This window comes from Dipodomys spectabilis, unplaced genomic scaffold (assembly GCF_019054845.1).
Source record: "Dipodomys spectabilis isolate Male_0828 unplaced genomic scaffold, ASM1905484v1 ptg000273l, whole genome shotgun sequence".
NCBI lineage: Eukaryota > Metazoa > Chordata > Mammalia > Rodentia > Heteromyidae > Dipodomys > Dipodomys spectabilis.
In genome coordinates this window covers 8,873,886-8,889,595 of record NW_024870950.1, presented here as the reverse complement: position 1 = coordinate 8,889,595, position 15,710 = coordinate 8,873,886, and the positions used below count along the sequence as shown (strand labels likewise).

Sequence of the window (15,710 nt, the reverse complement as noted above, 5' to 3'; positions counted from 1 at the left end):
ATTTTTTTATCTTCAACTAATCACCAAAAACCTAGAAATAGAGCTGTGGTTCAAGTGATAGAGCACTAAGCTTGAGCAAAAAAGTTCAGGAACAGAGCTCAGGCCCTGAAGTTCAAGCACCAGGACTGGTATGTAAACACGTGCAAGTGCGCGCGAGCGCACACACGCACACACACATACACAATATCCAGGCTGCAGGGTGGGTGTTGGATTGAGCAAAGAGGCCAAAATACAGAATAGACTGCACATGAGGATCATCTACTGGCCTCAGTCCCCAGATTCAAGAGGTTTTCTGTAGAATACCTGCCTGTCAAGTTAGTAAAAATGCAACTCAGCTCCTAGGAAACCTGACAGAAATGTGTCAATGGACTTTTTTTTTTTTGGGGGGGGGGGGGGCAGTCGTGGAGCCTGAACTCTGGGCCTGGGCATTGTCCCTCAGCTCTTCAGCTCAAGGCTAGCGCTCTACCACTTAAGCCACAGAGCCACTTCAGGCTTTTTTCTTTTTGCTTATGTGGTGCTGGGGAATCGAACCCAGGACCTCATGCATGCAAGGCAAGCGCTCTACCACTGAGCCACCTTCCCAGCCCCCGACTTTTTTTTTTTTTTAAGCCTACCACAACTCCCCCAGTTTGACTGCTGGAATGACAGCAGTCTGGCTGGGACATTTGTCACCCCAATGATCCCTACATTCAATGTGTCTCATCTAACAGCTGCACAGGTGTCCCTCCCTCCCTCATGCACTGCTCCTGAAGCTGCACACTTGGTGGAAGAGGAAAAGCTTCACAGGTAGAGAGACAAGGTTATACCTGTAGCTGCAATTCCACTAGAGCCTCCACATAAGTTCTCAAGTTGCAAAGCTCAGCTGTGTTTTCTGGATTCCTATCTATCCACACAGATTTTTCCAAAATCTGTTCCTTGTAAGCCCCAGTGGGTGATTTACCTGGCTTTCTACCAAGTGGGCAAAAGATGCCCAGCACTTTTTTTTTTTGAAGGGTGTGCCAAATACCCCTATGCCCTTTAAGGCAGCTTGACAACTATAGCACTGGCTGGCAATCTCTCAGCAAATAGGAAGCAGACATAGGGTTCCAAGAAGGTAGAAAATGAGTTAATATGATGTCCAAAAATGGAAGTAACAATGGAAGTGTCATTACCAACCTAAACTAGTGGTGTGATTGGGTCAATCTTTTCTTTGTAAACAAGCCTAAAGGGGTCACAATTTAAGAGATGTTTGCAGCTCAGGATATCAACTGATGGCATCCTCTTAATGTCAGCACATGATTTAATCTGTCTTTTCCTAGCCCACAGCCAATTAGGAGGCATTTTTAATTACTCAAGGACATCGACAGGTAAAATGTAGCTCAGCTCTTCTTTCTTCTATCATGTAAAACAGCACATCCTGGGCTAGCTAAGGAGGCCAAGCATCTTAGGTCCACATTTGGTGATTACAGGTACATCAATGCCACTGGTACCAAGTCATCTTCAAATCCAGTGAAGCCTTCTAGTCCCTTAGGTATCCTGTGACGTCTGTCATAATCTTGCTGCTTATTCAGGATCAGGATAAGGAGTCACAATCAAACTCTGAAAACTGTTATATTGCCCTTTAATTGAACCATTCTTCACTGAGAAGCCTCTGAAAATTGTTTTTTGTTTGTTTTGTCCGTCATGGGGCTTGAACTCTGGGCCTGTGCTGTCTCTGAGCTCTTTAGCTCAAGGCTAGCACTCTACTACTTGAGCCACAGTACCACTTCTGGTTTTCTGAGTGGTTCATTGGAGATAAGAGTCCCATGGACTTTTCCTGCCTGGGCTGGCTTTGAACTGTGATCCTCAGATCTCAGCCTTCTGAGTAGCTAGCATTATAGGCATGAGCCACTAGCACCTGGCTGAAAATTGTTTTAAAAAAATAAAAAAGTCCAGAAGTGGGGAGCTGTGGCTCCAAGTGGTAGAGCACTAGCCTTGAACAAAAGAACTCAGGAACAGTACCCAGGCCGAGTTCAAGTCCACAACTGACAAAAAAAAGTCTTAGATTCTTTACTCTGTCCAAAAATGGCAGCTGTAAGAGCTGAGGGTGATACTTAAGTAGGAAAAAAAAAAAAAAAACAACAACCAAAAAAAACAAAAAAAACCTGCCCAGCAAGTTCAAGGCCCTGAGTTGAAACATTCCATATCACCACAAAAGAGAAATTCACATCTGTAATCCTAGCTACTCAAGAGGCTGAGATCTGAGGATCATGGTTTGAAGCCAGCCCAGGCAAGAAAATCTATGACTCTTAAACCACTGAAAAAGCTGAAGCCACTCAAGTGACCACCAAAAAAGCTGGAAGTGGGGATGTGGCTCAAGTAATAGAATGCTAACCTTGAGCAAACTAGCTCAGGGACAGTGTCCAGGCTCAAAGTTCAAAACTCAGGATGAGAGAAAGAGGGAGAGGAGAGGAGAGGGGAGAAAGAAGGGGGAAAAAGAGGAAGAGGGAGAGAGAAAGGGAGAGGGAACAGAAGTGGGAGAGGGAGAGGGAGGGAGAGGGAATCTCAGCCTCCTGAGTAGCTAGGGTTATAAGCAGCTTCAGCTGCATATTTATTTTCATCCTTTTGTGGAAGTAAGTTGAAATAAATTATAAATTATTCTATACTCAAGCACGATAGCCGCACTTCCACCAATTACTGCACTAGTAATTGCACTAGTATCCAGAAAATGTAACACTCAGCTGCCCTCAAAATGGATGACTTGACCAACTCCTTATCATAAAATCCCTCATTCCAAGGTGGCTCAGAGTCCCTTCAAGAGTTGCCCCTAGTACCTAAAGCAACATTTCAGTAGATCTCTTTTAGTAACAAGGACAGTAGGGCTCACGTTCAAGGTCATAGTCAACCAGTAAGGAAGGCCGTACCTGGGTCCAGGGTCCACCAAAGCTGGGTGGGGGCTATTGGGTGGGGACTGTTCCTATTCTGAACCCTAGTCCTTCCAGCGTGTATCCCAGAATTCAGCACAGAAGTATGGCCAGGGTATGCACACCTCAGTCTCTGGTTGTTCAGATGGCAAGTGGCTTTGCTTGAATTCCTGGCCCTTCCCTGTGTTACCAGGGAAACCTGCTTAACCTTTCTGTGCTGCTTAGTCACCTTCTATGTAGAAGTTCACAACCCTGTCCAGCTGCCCAGATACATTAGGAAAGGGAGACTATCCAGTCTCCAACACAAAGCAGGCACTCCTTGGAGCTCCCCAAAGCCATATTCTGAATAAGCAGTCTATGGCACTAAGGGAATGTGAGCGAGTGTGAGCAGTGTCTCGTGTGTGTACTGCCCTTAGCTTCAAGCTGCCTGTACGGTACTGGCCTCAGCTATTCCAAAAATTCCAGGGCAGGTTTGGGCTTGCCTACTAGGCTCAAGCTGCTCAAACATTTCCTGAGACCCCCCCAGAGAACCTGATACACAGATGTATCCCTACAAGCAGCTGTGAATACACCAGTGGTAGGAATGGAGCCAGGTGACTCTCTTGATTCTTGTGTCTAAGACATTTGCCTGAAGTGCCCTTCTAGAACCTCACCATTCCTGGCCTACAGGCCAGCTGAACAAGCAGGCCCATGGATGCCCCTCCAAGAAGAGGGGATGGACCTCTTCGGGGATAAAGTGGGCCCCAGGCCTGAGGCTGAGTAGTTTTGTGCCCTCTCACCCTTTGCAGTCTCCACCAAGAAGAGCCCAAATTACTCACCATGGTGTAGGATGTCCCCCATCCTGCAGACACAGCCAAGGTCTGGCTGGAAAGGAGTAAGAGGAGGAAGAAAAGGTAGGGAGAAGTGGGAGGAGCTAGCACAGAGGGATCAAGCAGGACTCAGTTAGCAGCCAACAGCACCAAACCCCTCCTGTCACTCTATGAGAGGCCAAGGCGGGGCCAGAGGCTGGCCTTAGCTCTGCTTACCATTGGTCCAGCCTGATTCTAGGGATGCAGCCCAACCCAGCTGAGGAGAATAGACATCCTCGCAGGCCTACAAGAGATGGGATGGTAGCTTCTACTCTGACACCTTGAACAAGGCTAGAGGCGGATAAGGGAATGGGGGTGGGGATGAGGAGGCACTCACATGCTGCCAAGCCCGAGAAACTTCCGTGCCATGCCACTGTCCTGTGTCCCATCCACACATGGCAGTCAGGTGATAGAAACACACAACCACTGGCCCATAGGAGGAGTGGGCAGCCTCAGTCATCTCACTATCCCAGATCAGAGGTCAAAATTGCATCACCATGGGGCTCGGAAGGTGGCTCAGTGGTAGAGTGCTTGCCCTGCATGCATGAGGCTCTGGGTTCAACTCCTCAGCATCACATAATCAGAGAAAGCCAGAAGTGGTGCTGTGGCTTAAGTGGTAGAGCGCTAGCCTTGAGCTGAAGAGCTGAGGGACAGCGCCCAGGCCCAGAGTTCAGGCCCCACCACCGATTAAAAAAAAAAAAAAATCGCATCACCTGACACATTTCCTACATGTCTCCATTATTCTCTTCTTTCTTTCTTCCTTCCTTTCTTCCTTTCTTTCTTTCTTTCGTCATTGTTGTTGGTCATGGGACCTGAACTCTGGGCCTGGCCACTGACCTTCAGCTCTTCAGCTCAAGGCTAGCACTCTACCACTTGAGCCATAGCACCACTTCTGGCTTTTTCTGCTTATGTGGTGCTGAGGAATTGAACCCAGGGCCTCATGTATGCAAGGTAAGCACTCTACCACTGAGCCACCTTCCAGCCCCCTTTTTTTTCTTTTTTGGTATTGAGGACTGAACGTAGGACATTGCACTTGCTAGGCAAGCGCTTTGCCAATGAGCCACATCCCTGCATGTCTCCATTACTGTCAGTCCCATATGTCACTGGCATTTGTCATCGGTCATATCACCATCTTCCTTACTGAAAACTCTCCAGGAAAGTGACCGTGAGGATGCCCTATCTGAACCTTTGATCCCCTCAGCTACATACTTGCACTGATACACACACAGACACGTTCCCAGCACTGTCACACTCCAAGCTGGGCGCCAGTGTGTACAGCCCAGGGGAATAGGGAGCCACATGGGATAGGCAATGGAGAAAGGAGCTTCCAGGGAGGAAGGGATCATTGCCAGGCCCGGTCCTAACAACTAGGTGAAGAACTAAGGCACTACCACAGAGCACAAGGGGCTTGTAGCAAATCTGGAGGCTGAATTCTGGAGGCTCCCATTTGGAAGCCAGTAGGGGTATTAAAGTCTGTGAGACTCCATCTCTAGAATAACCAGCAAAAAGTTGGACTGAGAGTGTAGTTCAAACTATAAGTGTGCCCATCAAGTAAATGAGAGGCTCTAAATTCAAATCCTAATACCAGGATCAAGAGAAAAGAAAAGAAGAAAGAATGAATTAAGATGCCAAAAGTGGGGGGAATAAAGAACGATGGAGGGGGTTGGCGGATGAGGCACTTTGTACATATGTGTGGAGTATCAGGGTTAAACTCTCTAGTACAACTAATGTATGCGAGTAAAAAGTGTGATGTGCGTGCGTGTGTGTATTTTAAAGAATTAAGGCACCGGATATCACATCCGGGTTTGAATCCCACCAGAGGAAAGTTACATAACCACCTTCCCTTCCTTCCCTCCTGAGTGCGAGTAACAGCATCTCTCCCGAGAGGGAGGTTAGAAAGGATTAAACGAGTTGATTCACGTAAAATGCCTCGACAAGCCTGGCCCCGTGCGACTGCTCCCCAGATGTCCACTGAACCTACACATCCACAACCGGGGGGGGGGGGGGTCCCGCGATGGGCGCACCCCTTTCCCTCCTGCCGGGCCGGGGGCGGGGGTCGGGGGGCAGGGGGTGGAAAGCCTCCCCAAAGGGAAGATGAAGCCACAAGAGGATGGAGGAGAAGGCGCCGCGGCTGCGGTCTCGGGCTCGCGACTCCTGCCAGGCAGCCCGCTGGCTGGCTTCCCCGGGCGGCCACGTCTGCAGCCCCCGCCCGCAGCCCGCAGGGGAGGAGCTGGGGCGAGCAGAGCGGCCCAGCCCCGGCGCCCGGGCTCCCCGGGGCCCAGGGGAAACCCGCGGTGCACGCGCCGGGCGGGGAACAGCGGGCGGCGCAGAGCGTGGAAGAAAGTTGAGCCCGCACCGACGTGTGCGCGCCAGGTCCGGCCGTGCGTGCGGCAGTGGGTCCCGGGAGGGATGCGCCCTCCCCACCCGCCCCGCCGGGCCCAGACCACCCCCCCCCCCGCGCCGGGCCCGCCCTCACCGTCCGAGTCCTCCCGCTCGGCGCGCTCCCCGTAGTCCACCCAGCTGAGCCCCTCGAGGTTGTCATAGTCGCCACGCTGCGGCCCATCCACCGGCACCACGGTGAAGTGCGGCATCGCGCGCGCCCGCTCGCCGTCCCGGCCGCTCGCCGGCTGTGCCCGCAGCCCGGGGTCGGAGCGCCCCGCCCGCTCGCATTCCTCCCCGCTGCGCTCACTTCCTCCGCCCGCCCCCCGGGCCGCCCCTCGGGGGCGGGGAGCAGGAGGGGCTCCGGCCGGATCCTCCCCGAGAGGGACCTGCCGTCCAGAGGACCCCCCTAAAAGCCGGAGAAGTCCCCGAAGTGAGAAGAGACCCCTTAAAGGAGGCCCTGCGACTGGGCCTGTTCCTGTGTGACGGTCGGGTGAGGGACTGCCCTCTCTGAGCTCCAGATGCATCACTTCTTGACACTGGGACATGGGGGTGCATGGAGTGGGGGTGAATGGGCTCGGATCTCTGGATCTAGTAAGCCCTGGGATGCATGTAGTTACTTCCTGAGCGAGAAGGATGGGCAGGACTGACCCAGGACCGTCGCGGCTACCTCCGTCTGGCCCAAAGTCACCACAAGATAACCCCTTCCTCATTTTCACCCGGCGTCTGAGCGACGGTAGAGCGAAGCCGGACGGTGGTACCACTCCTGCCCAGCTCCCGGTCTCTGCAGCCTCCCAGGTTGGAAGCGGCTGCAAGCCGTAGGCCCTTCCAGGGAGGCTACTGCCTCCCCTGTCCTGTTTACCACTTCGGAGCAGAACACTGGGTGATAAGACAAGGTTTTTCATTTTAATTCTTTTTTTCTTTTCTGCCTCCAGAAGGTTCCTTTATCAGAGCCATTTACTTATTTGCTCCCAAGTTCTTTCACCAGCTTCAGATAACATCCTGTAGACTTTAGCATCTTTATCTTTCTACTCCGTCCTTTCTCTCTGGGTCCTTTATCAGAAACCCCAGAGGCCATCTTACTTGTCTTTCTCCATTCTCCCTTTCCTGCCTTTACAACTTGGACTGAGCCTCAGGCTCCATGCTTGAATTGCCTCCACCTCCTCGCTTCCAGCTCTGGGAAGAGAGGTCCGCCAGCCCACAGGTAACCCTAACCAACTGCTACCTGACCCCTCCTCCAGCAGCCAGGGTTGGAGACACCAGTCAGCCTGACTTCCTGCTCCTCACACTACCTTCAGCCGCCCTCCAACCGGCCTCTCCCCTGCTCACTGTTCTCCCATGTGGGCCAGGGGAGGAGCCCCCTCCTCTGAAGAGAAAGCCTTGGTTTCCTCCTAGTGTTCTTGGTCCTGCTCCATCATGGCTCTTTCGGCACCTGGCCCTAGGCTGCAGGACCCATTCTAACGAAGAGCACCACAAAGAAGAAAGGACACACGCTTGGTTCCATGCCTCAAATATTTATTCTAACCATATTCTGCAGTCTGGCTACCTGGGGTCGGTTGGACTTTGTGGGACTTGCCACAGTGACTTCTGGCGAGACTGACCGTCACCAGAGACAGAGGATGAGGACTGGGGAGATAACAGCAGCCACAAGGCCTGGCACGGGGCCCGGTGGGCACTTGGAGGATTTCCAGAGGTCCTGACTGAATGGCCCCTTGGTCACCTTCAGGTGGGAATCCTGGTGCTTATTGGGCAATGGAGGCTGGAGGTGGGAGTGGCAGGTGCTGCTGAGCTGCCTGTCTGGAATCTGGGCCTCCACAGGGCCCTTCCCACTGCTTTCATCTCTCACCTGGAAGTGAGAGTCAGCAGTGAGACACACCACAGCTACCCCTGTCTGCTCAAACCATTGAACCAATCATCCTTTGCGCCAGCCCTGTGCACCTGCTCCACTTGTCTGAAGACCCGCAGCAGATTTCCTCGAAGGACTCCTTGAAGCTCTTCCTCACTCCAGCCCCGGCGCAGCAACTCCTCTATCAGCACTGGGTATGTGGACACGTCCTCCAACCCCTGAGGGAACCTGTGTGGCCACACCAGGCAAGTGTGGGACCTTGGCCCTGATCCTCATCTAGGACCTCCTGCCTAGCAACAATGCATTTGACTTAAATTGAAGGTCAGTGTCCACCTGGGAAGCGCTTTAAGGACTGAGCAGATGTCCAGTTCACAGCAGATCTGCTGGGCTGGGAGAAGTGCATGAATTGAGCTCCCTTGGGGAGGGGAGTACTTGAGCGAGTGTGCTGACTTGGGTCCACTGTGCCACAGAAATGACAGAGAAAACCCAGGAAATAGGACCTGGGCAGGCGCGCTGCAAGATTACAGCCTGTGGTCAAGGCCTAACTGATGGGAAAACGCTGGGATGGGTAACTAAGACTGAAAGAACCTTTGCTGATGGGGCTGGGAAGGTGGCTCAGTGGTAGAGCGCTTGCCTTGCATGCATGAGGCCCGGGGTTCGATTCCTCAGCACCACATAAGCAAAAAGAAAAAAGCCGGAAGTGGCGCTGTGGCTCATGTGGTAGAGTGCTAGCCTTGAGCTGAAGAGCTGAGGGACAGCACCCAGGCCCAGAGTTCTGGCCCCATGACCGGACCCCTCCTCCCCCAAAAAAAAGAACCTTTGCTGAACCTCAGCCAAGATGAGTCCCTGTGGGAAACACTTACCGGCCAGATCCATCATAATTTCCACCAATCCCAATGAATTCGGATCCAATGACCGCCCTGATGTGGTCAAAATGATCTAGAAGATGGAGGTTGATGGTACACAGCACAAGGCTTGGAATCAGACCCTAGACCTAGCTGGAACCAGTGTCTAAGACCTAGCACTAGACCATGTCAGCTGACTCTGCAGGGTACCCTCAAGTCCTAAAGTAGCTAAGATAGAAGAATACTGGGGCTGAACCTGCATCTAGAGCATCTCTGCCTGTCTGGCCCCAGAGATGTGGGGAATGAGAAAGGTTCAAGGAGTAGGAGGGAAAACAAAAACCCAGAGGCAGAGAAGAAAGAACACACACTTGGTTCCTTTGTGAGGAAATGAAAAGCTGAGTCTGCTGCCCCAGGATTGTAGGGAGGTTTGCAGTTGCCCATATGTGCTGAACTACTAGAACTGTCCCTGAAGGGCCCAGTGACCAAAACCCAAGACAGAGCTAGGAAAAGAGCTGAGGTGGGGCTTACCTGCCACAGTAGACAGGTTGCTAAGCAGGTCACACTGCAGAATCCCCATCGACAGTGTCACCATCACGATGCCACCATTCTTCTTCTATAGGAATAAGACCCAAGGGCACTCAGGTCAGCCTTTCTGGCCTGCCAGTGCGCCTTGCTGTGGCAACCCTAACAGGACAGGAATTTCATGCTGGCTTCATAGACTAGAAGAGGCTTCCTTACTGGGTTTGTGGGTCTCTGAGTGAAACTGATTTGGCCTTCAGTTTTAGAGACGGAAGAGCGTTCAAGCATGTGTGAGACATGAACTAGCAACTTTCTTTGTTCAGGGTCAAGAATCTTTTTTTTTTTTTTGGTCAATTGTGGAGCTTGAACTCAGGGCCTGGTTGCTGTCCCTGAGCTCTTTTGCTGTAGGCTAGTGCTCTACTACTTTGAGCCACAGCTCTACTTCTGGTTTTCTGGTGGTTAAATACAGATAAGTCTCATAGGATTTCCTGACCAAGTTGGCTTTGAATCACGATCCTCAGATCTCAGCCTCCTGAGTAGCTAGGATTACAGGCGTGAGCCACCAGTGCCCAACCCAAGAATTTTTTTAATGAGGCATATCTAACCTTGGATTTGAGATATGCGGTAGCTACTTACCAGAAGCTGCAGGATATCATCAGGAACATTCAGTGTATTGTTGCACACAGCTCTGGCAGCTGAGTGGGAGAAGATCACAGGAGCCTGTGACACCTCCAGGGTCCGCCTCACTAAGGTGTCCGAGGCATAGGACAAGTCTATCATCATTCCCAAACGGTTCATTTCCTCCACCACTTTCTGCAGGGACAATTTTATTTTTGGAGGGGTAATGGACGTCAGGGGGCTCAGGTGTATGTTCATAACTATAGTGAACAGGTGGGGTTGAGTATGGAACAGAAGTCCTCACCTCACCAAAGTTTGTCAACCCGCTGACATTGGTATACAAGTGGTGTCTGAATTTGGTAGAACTCTCCGCCCTGCAAGACAGCCAGGAGAGGACAATGTAGCTGGCTGCACCTTGGTCATCAGTGACTGGGCCCCCTGTCCATCCATCTCACCTCTAAAACAGGTGAGGATCCAGTGATAGCTATCAGGGTATAGAGAGAGAGTGTCCAGCCTCCCTCTGTGGACCCCACTTAATTCTCAGCTCACTGGTCAGGCCCATCCCAGAGAAGGCAGTTTCCCTGCTACACTGTCTGCCATTTTATCCTAGATAGTACTGAACTCACCAGGGTGTGCTGCAGGTGAAGGTGAGCATCAGGTAGCGTACTCCCAGCAGATAGAAACTTCGAAGCACAGAGAGGCTGCTATCCAGTGAGTGACCACCCTCCACACCAATAAGGCAGGCCAGCTTTTGAGTACTGTTCAGACCTGAAGAGGGTGGACAATCAAGTAGTCAGAGAGCCCAGCAACAGAACTCATGAATGAACCCTGGACTATCTCCTCAGCCAGCATCTCACCTTCTGCGGTGGTCACAAGCTCCAGCTCAGAATAGGCAGCACACATGCGGCGAATGAGGTCAATCTGCTCCAGAGTGAGGCGCACAGCATCCCGGTCCTGGGTCTCGCATGGCACGTAGGCTGACCAGAACTAGAGATAGGTTAAGAGGTTCAGAATGTATTTTAGGTAGTGTCCAATCCTGTAGCTCTGCCACTCCTGACTTACCCCCACAGCAACCATTTGGATTAGTAGCCTCCAAATGAATATTGTATCACCCCATGATTTATTTATTTATTTTGTCAGTTGTGGGGCTTGAACTCTGGGCTTGGACACTGTCCTACAGCTCTTCAGCTCAAGGAAAGCACTCTACCCCTGGAGTCACAGGACCACTTCCAGTTTTCTGGTGGTTAATTGAAAATAAGAGTCTCACAGACTTTCCTGCCCAGTCTGGCTTTGATCACGATCCTCAGATCTCAGCTTCTTGAGTAGCTAGGATTACAGGTGTAAGCCACAGGCACCCTGCTTGAGATATATATATATATATATCTCAGAGCACTGACTGAATTTTTTGTTTTTTGCTTAAGGCTGGCATTCTACCACTTGAGTCATAGCTCTACTTCCAGCTTTTTGTTGGTTAATTGGAGATAAGCGTCTCATGGGTGTGTCTGCCTGGGATGGCTTTGAACCACGATCCTCAGATCTCAGGTTCCTGAGCAGGATTACAGGCATGAGTCCTCAGTGCAAACATGTAGGCAAACTAGACTCTGGACGCATCTTGGACTACAGATTATAGTCATGCCCTCTGTGAATACACCAGGCCAACCTAACATAACCTTTGTGGTTCTAGTCACTCCTATACTCACCAGGGATTTTCTGGTCGTTTTCTATGTCTCCACAGAATCCCTGACATCCATGCAGCTCAATTGTCTGGATCACCAATGACCCCCCCCCCCACACACACTCCTGAATACTTCATGATGGCACACTGAATACCCCACGGTACCTCCCCCTTCACTTGGAGGTTGGCCTAGCCAGGTTCTATGGTTCCCCCACCCCCACATCCATCTCCCATCATGCTGTGGTATCTAGGGTGTCTCTGTGGTACCTGAGCACCCACAAGGCCATCACTAAGCCTGTCCAGGTTGGTCTGACCCAGGCTGAAATTGTACAGATTCACATTCTGCAGCTTGTTCTGGAAAAACTGTCTCAGAAGCAAAGGCAGGTCGTTGTGCCTAGGGGTGTTAAGACAAAGAGTGGGAACAGGGCCGTGAGGAAAGGTCATATCTACACGCCTGTGCCTCTCCTCCCCAACTCCACATGGTCATGCAGGCAATCTGCAGACCCCTGAGGCTGGGTTGGGGGGTGGGGAGTAGGTCCCATCAGCAATGAGGTAGTGGGGGGGGCACCCGCGGGTGGTATAGGGGATTCCTTGCTAACCCCTCACGCTGTGAACCCTCCCTGGCCCAGAGGTTCCCATATGGTAGCCATTCACGCCACCCCGCCCTACTTGGCATCTACGAACCCGTCCACAAGCGGGAAGTCCTGCATCAGGGCCCGAGCGCGCTCTCGTAGAGTGAGAGTGCGGGAGGTGCCCGTCAGGGTCGGGGCGCTAGAGGTGACCATCGTTGCCGGGGCACTGGAGGCGCCCATTGTGGCCAGGTCGCTGGGGATGCCCATCATGGTCGGGGCGCTGGAGCTGGCCAGCGGCATGGTGTGGACACGGGTTGCCGGGGGCGACGGCAGCAGCTGCAGGAGCAGGAACAAGAACAGGCCGTACCGCGGAGGCCGCCCGCCTAGCGCGAGAGGACCCCGGCGGCCAGCGGGCTGCATGCTGCGCAAGGACAGACAGACGGACACGGGTGACCGTCGCGAAGGCCTGAGAGGTGTAGGAGAAGGGCGGAGGGTAGTGGCAGGGTCTCGCCTGTGGATACTGGTGCCCCAGGACGAAGGCTTGCTCACAGCAGCTCACAGTGGCGCTACTTCGCTACCTCCACAACCGACGCGCGGGAACCTTCCACGCCGCAGAGCGCAGCCGCCAGGGGGCGTCACGGCTTCCCGCCCTCTCGTTGGACAGCGCCTCCCAGCGCCTGGCGGGAGTCGGCGCGCAGAGCGTGTCTATTAGCGGTGTGCGCGCACGCGCGTGGGGCGGTAGGCGCCTCCCCCCCATGTTCACCCCGCCCCCATCAGGCTCCTCCCACCCTCCCTCCCTCCCTCTCCCCCCACCTCAGCCCGGTCCCACCCTCTTTTCCTCATTGCTTTTGGCTCCTACCTACTTTGTTGTGTCGCCCAGCCGGGATCCCTGTACCAACCACCGTGGGAGGAGGCTAGTGGGGAGCAGGTGGTGGCCCCTTAATCTTCCTACTGTCACCCACTAGCTAGTGTCAATTGGGTCGACGCTTGGTTGCTTTGCTGCCCAGGTGGGCAGGCAGGTTTCTGGATCTATTATCTTTTTTATCTTTATTATCTTTTACCTTAATATCAACTTTGGGCCTTTCTAGACTGTGTATAAACAATTCCTTCCTCCACCCTCCCCCCCCACCACTCCCATTCCCCCCCCCCACACACACACACAGGGTTTTAACTCAAGTCCTCCATCTGCTCTACTGGCACTCAACAAATTGTTTGTTTGTTTGCTGTTTTTTTTTTTACAATGCTGGGATTAAATCGAGGACTTCATTAGTGCTGAACAGTCTATCACTGAGATACACTTTTACCTCCTTAGGTAGAAATGACTTCAATTTTATGCTGGGCAGCAGTGGCTCAAGCCTATAATCCTAGTTACTCTGGAGCTGAGATCTGAGGATTGCAGTTCAAAGCCAGCCCAAATCCTGACACCAGAGGCCCACACCTGTAATCCTAGCTACTCAGGAAGCTGAGATCTGAGGATTATAGTTCAAATCCAGCCTAGGCAGGAAAGTCCTTGAGACTCTTCAATAACCACTGAAAAGCCAAAGTGGAACTGTGGTTCAAGTGGTAGACTACTAGCCTTGAGATAAAAAGCTCAGGGACAAGCTGGCTCACAACTCTAATCCTAGCTACTCAAGAGGCTGAGATCTGAGGATCACGGTTCAAAGCCAGCCTGGGCAGGAAAATCTGTAAGACTCCAATAAACCACTCAGAAAACCGGAAGTGTCACTGTAGCCAAGAGGTAGAGCACTAGCCTTGAGCTGAAGAGGGACAGCGCCCAGGCCCAGAGTTCAACCCCCATGACACACACACACACACACACACACACACACACACACACACACGCACACGCTCAGGGACAATGACCAGACACTGAGCTCAAACCCCAGGACCAGAAAAAGAAAACTCAAACAAAAACCCACTTGAGTTTAATGAAACATTTTTTTGGGGGGAGGAGGGATGTGGGGCTTGAATTCAAGGCCTGGAGCTGTCTCTGAGCTCTTTTGCTCAAGGATAGCACTCTACCACTTTAAGCCACAATCTACTTCTGGTTTTCTGGTGTTTATTGGAGATGGGAGTCTCACAGACTTTCCTGCCCCGTCTAGCTTTGAACCATAATTCTCAGATCTCAGCCTTTTTAGTAGCTAGGATTACAGGAATAAGCTACTAGTGCCCAGCTGTGAAACTTCTTTTAAGATGCCACTGTTACTAGTAATGTTCTTGTTTTATTTTCATTGCTGTTGTTGTTGTTGACCAGTCCTGCAGCTTGAACTCAGGGCCTGGGCACTGTCCCTGAGCCTTTCTGTACGCAAGGCTTACACTCTACCACTTGAGCCACAACACCACTTTCTGGCTTTTTCTGTTTATATGGCACTGAGGAATCGAACCCAGGGCTTCATGCATGCTAGGCCAGCACTCTACCATTAAGCCATAGTCCCAGCCCCCACCTTGTTTTTTTGTTTTGTTTTGTTTTTTGCCAGTCTTGGGTCTTGAACTCTACCATTTGAGCCACAGGGCCACTTCTGGCTTTTTCTGTTTATGTGGTACTGAGGAATCAAACCCAAGGCTTCAGGCATGCTAGGCAAGCACTCTACCACGAAGCCATATTCCCAGCCCTTTTTTTGTTTTTTAAATATCACACTGGGTTTAGTGTTAAATGTATGAAGTCCCAGTTATTTGGGAGGCTGACAGAATTACAAGTGGTATTGAGGGTTTTGAATTTAGGGCCTTGCACTTTCTAGAAGGGCCTTTATCTTTGTGTCATGTCCCTCAGACATGACTTTTTCTGGTTAATTTTTAGATAAGGTCTCACTTTCTGCACAGGATAGCCTGTTTGGAACAAGAGATCCTCCTACTTGTTTCCATATAGCTGAGATAACAGACAGATACATACCATTGAACCAAACTTTATTAGTTAAGATGGGATCTTGCAAACTCTTTGCCCAGGCTGGCCTGGAACCATGATCCTCCTGATCTTAGTGTCTGAGTAGCCAAAATTACAAGTTGAGTTACTATGCATGGTGCCTGACTACTCAGTAGTTAGGATTACAGCTACTGTAAGGCTGGGAACGTGGCTTAGTGGTAGAGAGCTTACCTAGCATGCACGAAGCCCTGGGTTCGATTCCTCAGTTCCACGAAAACAGTAAAAGCCATGCCAAGTGCCAGTGGCTCATGCCTGTAATCCTAGTTACTCAGGAGGCTGAGATCTGAGGATCAGCTAGCCCGGCCAAGAAAATCCATGAGACTCTTATCTCCAATGAACTACCAGGAAACTGGAAGTGGTGCTGTGACTCAAGTTGTCACAAGTGCTAGTCTTGAGCAAAAGAAATTCAGGGACAGTGCCTTAAGCCCTTGAGTTCAGGCCCCAGTACTGGCAAAAAAAAAAAAAAAAAGATGATTTGGGATCCTTCTGAATAGTGCTTGTCTAGTATATATAGCTCAACCCCCGGGCTACCTCAGGCCTAGTCAATCCTTGAGCAAATAGTAGCTGAACTCTAGATTCCCCCATCAACCACTGCATCAACTCATA

At 51.5% G+C, this 15,710-nt stretch overlaps 2 protein-coding genes across 2 annotated transcripts in view; both read right to left on the bottom strand.

Annotated features, from left to right (window-relative positions):
* The window catches only part of Slc12a4 (solute carrier family 12 member 4), a 29,320-nt gene extending 22,924 nt beyond the window's left edge, over positions 1-6,396 (bottom strand). The window contains exon 1 of the mRNA XM_042700763.1: positions 6,207-6,396. Within this exon, the coding sequence (XP_042556697.1) occupies positions 6,207-6,321 (115 nt within the window). The 5' untranslated portion in view covers positions 6,322-6,396. The remainder of the gene's footprint in view (positions 1-6,206) is intronic.
* Positions 6,397-7,525: 1,129 nt separating this feature from the next.
* LOC122126062 (dipeptidase 3-like) lies at positions 7,526-12,484 on the bottom strand. Its single transcript, XM_042700609.1, has 10 exons — positions 12,297-12,484; positions 11,880-12,006; positions 10,795-10,924; positions 10,564-10,705; positions 10,242-10,311; positions 9,956-10,132; positions 9,329-9,413; positions 8,819-8,894; positions 8,048-8,183; positions 7,526-7,955 (listed from the first exon to the last, which is right to left on the bottom strand). The coding sequence occupies exons 1-10, from the start codon at positions 12,482-12,484 to the stop codon at positions 7,713-7,715; spliced, it is 1,374 nt and encodes a 457-aa protein (XP_042556543.1). The 3' UTR covers positions 7,526-7,712.
* Between the last annotated feature and the right edge of the window lie 3,226 nt (positions 12,485-15,710).

Bases quoted from the DNA above. Each gene is read 5' to 3' on its own strand.
- LOC122126062 (XM_042700609.1), bottom strand. From the start codon at position 12,484: ATGCCGCTGGCCAGCTCCAGCGCCCCGACCATGATGGGCATCCCCAGC. The intron at 12,007-12,296 runs GTTCGTAGATGC...TAACACCCCTAG, and splicing joins GACTTCCCGCTTGTGGACGG to GCACAACGACCTGCCTTTGC. The intron at 10,133-10,241 runs GTGAGGACTTCT...TTGTCCCTGCAG, and splicing joins GGTTGACAAACTTTGGTGAG to AAAGTGGTGGAGGAAATGAA.